The sequence below is a fragment of the Lipotes vexillifer genome, unplaced genomic scaffold, assembly GCF_000442215.2.
Source record: "Lipotes vexillifer unplaced genomic scaffold, Lipotes_vexillifer_v1.1 scaffold970, whole genome shotgun sequence".
Taxonomy (NCBI): Eukaryota; Metazoa; Chordata; class Mammalia; order Artiodactyla; family Lipotidae; genus Lipotes; species Lipotes vexillifer.
In genome coordinates this window covers 1,211,127-1,214,031 of record NW_006783115.1, presented here as the reverse complement: position 1 = coordinate 1,214,031, position 2,905 = coordinate 1,211,127, and the positions used below count along the sequence as shown (strand labels likewise).

Genomic DNA, 2,905 nt, shown 5'->3' with positions numbered 1-2,905 from the left:
TCCTGCAACAGCAATTTTCAGGACAAGAGGCAAGTGTGGTTGAGTGGAGGTGCGTGTGCAGAAGACTGAGACACGCAGGTTAGCTTCCGGGCTGTGAGACAGTCGCAGTACATGCTCGCGTACAACACACGTACACACACATGTACCTGTGGGGCTTACCTGTCCACCTGGATTTCTGCGTCCTTTGTCTCCGCTTTGGCAGGTCCCCCTCCATTGATCCCTTCGCCCCCACTGGTGAGGAGATTCAGCACAGGCTGTATCTCTTTGAGCAGTTTATTGCTCTCCCCAGAACTTTTCTTGGCAGGGTCCTGGCTTGGGGGCCTGGGAGCCAGGCCATTGGCGTGGGAGAGCAAGCCAGCTTCCTGCCCCTGGTCTGGCACGTGCTGCGGCCCACTGCCAGGATCCGTGGCCCCGTCCACTGCCAGGGTCTGCTCTTTGCTGGCTGATGACTGGTGGGACAGATCGACGGCTGTGGTTGGCGGACCCAGGGGCCGTGTCACCCGGATGGTCTTGGGGGTCCCGTCCCCAGTGAAAGTGGTCTCCAGGTGCGTGGTGAAGCCCTCGGGACCCCTCAGAATGAGGACCACATGGGTCTCGGAGGCAATACCTCGGAGCACCTCCAGGGCGCTGTCATAGCTCAGGTCCACCAAGGGCTGGCCGTTGACGGCAAGAATGATGTCCCCGGCCTGGATGAGGCCACTCTGCTCCGCGGCGCCCCCTCGAATCAGGTCGGAGATGATCACAGGTGGCTTGCTCACCCTCTCCTTCACCAGGAACCCCAGGCCCCCCACTTTGCGCTTGAAGAGGCGGACAGAAATGACATTGGGTTGGATCTGCTTAACGCTGAACATGTGATTCTCCATGGTGTCTAGTGTCCAAGGGTCGGAAGACCTCAAAATGTGTCAAGCCGAGACGATGTCGCCGGGAGCGGCCAGGCTTCTGGCTGTGACGAGAGGAGGAGCGGGGGGCCGGCGCTGCAGGGGCCAAGGAGAGCCTGGAGAGCAAGCTGCTCTCGGTCTTGGTTTTCTCTGCCTTTGACGTCAACTCAGCGTCACTCACTCATTGTCGTTGGGCCGTCGGTGGCATGATTTCCTGTGTCTGCCTCCTTCCTTATTCTCTAAGGAAGCGATGGTTGATCAGGCAGACGTCAGGGGAAGCAGCGGGACGTGTCCCTAAGCAACAGGTCAGGCAGACCGGGGAGCAAACGTGTCTGGTGGATGTGTCTAGAGGTGATGCATGCTAGCGGGGACTATCCTCTGGGCATCGCCATCCCGTCAGACACAGATCCAATCTGGGGCCTCCTGAGGTCAAGAGAAGGAAAAAGGGAGGGGAAGAAAAGAATTAAAAAAGAGAGATGCGTGTGGAGTGTCCAACACCGCCTTTAAAACTAACATGGAAACGCAGCCAACCGAGAAGTCTAGCCAAAGATGCTCTGGAGTTCTGAAGCCAACCTAGAAATGAAATCCTTCCTCGAGGGGCATACCTTTGTAGGCAGCTGCATGTTGCATGGTTTCACCCTCAGGATCGAAGCCCTGTGAGACCGAGGGGCTCCTTGGGGGAAACCACTGACAGTCAGCCCCAGAAATCAAATGGCAAGAACCAGAAGACCTCTCTTATCTCTTTCCCACCGCAAGAAGTCACCACTCCAACCTGTCACGCAGCCTTTGGCTCTCCGAGTTTTGCAGAGTTTTCCATCCTCGGGTCAGGAGCTTGGCCAACAGAGATCACTGGGCTCTCCGTTCTGGCTGTTCCCAAAGCCCGCCCACAACAAACCCACGGGACAGGGAATGACGCCACCTTCTATGCAACCACCGATGAGGGATGTCAACTGGACTTTAGGACCATTTTTGTAATTATCGACAATCCAGGTTCAAAAGGACAGACTTGGCCACATTCCATACTGTGATAAGCCAAAATTGGTATAATAAATACCAAAGACATGGGTCCACACCAAACTCTGGAGAGCACTTGTGTACCACAGACTGTCTGAAACCCTAACGGAGAAACATCAGGAAGCATGGGCTGTTAGATAAACACACAGCTGGTGCTCAACTAATATTTGTGGAATGAAGGAGAAAAAGCCCCAAAGACTAAAGACAGTGGGCACTTGCTGAGCACGTACATTCTTAATATTTTTTCTCCTTTGATTTTCACAGTAACCCTTCAACCGACGAGAAGACTGAAACTTGGGCAGGTTCAGTGACTTGTCCAAGGTCACGTGGAGAATGATGGTGAAGGGAGGATTTGAACTCAAATCTGCTCCACTCTTGAGCATGAGCTTTTAAGTTCATACTCTAGTTTTAAAAAGTTTATAATCTAGTGATTTTTGCAACTCCCACCAGCTCCCCCAGGCTCAGAGAAGTAAATGGGATACCAAAGACCCATAGGGAGGCCAGCTGGAGATGCTGTGGCCCAGGTGAGGTGTGTGCACCTGTGGCATGTGCACAGCGGGCAGCTGTGGAAGCGTGTCTTACGTGTCTGGGGGGGGCAGGTGATCTGTGGTTTGTGGGTGGGGTCGGGGGGGAGGGATGGAAGAGAATCCCTCCATCTCTTTTCCTGTCCCCCAGCCCGAGCCCCAGTCTCCTCTCTACCCTGGCAGCCCTTGCTGCCAGCATCCTCAAAATTCCTTCGCACAAGGAGTGAGCCCCCATCTGCCACTATAACAAAGTGACACTCCCTTGTTTTCCTTTTAGCGACTTCCCGGGGTCACCCCAGGGCTGGGGCAGCTGATAAACTCCTGCTGCCTCTGAGAGTAGGGGGTGGATGCAGATGCCACCCTGAGAAGGAGGCACTGCCTCCTGGATCCCCCTCAAGGTGGGTGGTGGTTAGCAAGTCCAACCTGCCCCTTTTGCAGCTTGCGTTATGCAACTCCACCAGCCCCTCTCCGTGGGTGAGCAGATCATGA

General features: G+C 54.9%; 1 protein-coding gene across 1 annotated transcript in view; it reads right to left on the bottom strand.

Annotated features, from left to right (window-relative positions):
- The window catches only part of NOS1 (nitric oxide synthase 1), a 95,582-nt gene extending 94,716 nt beyond the window's left edge, over positions 1-866 (bottom strand). The window contains exon 1 of the mRNA XM_007455852.1: positions 160-866. Coding sequence (XP_007455914.1) covers positions 160-863 — 704 coding nt within the window. The 5' untranslated portion in view covers positions 864-866. The remainder of the gene's footprint in view (positions 1-159) is intronic.
- Positions 867-2,905: the final 2,039 nt, after the last annotated feature.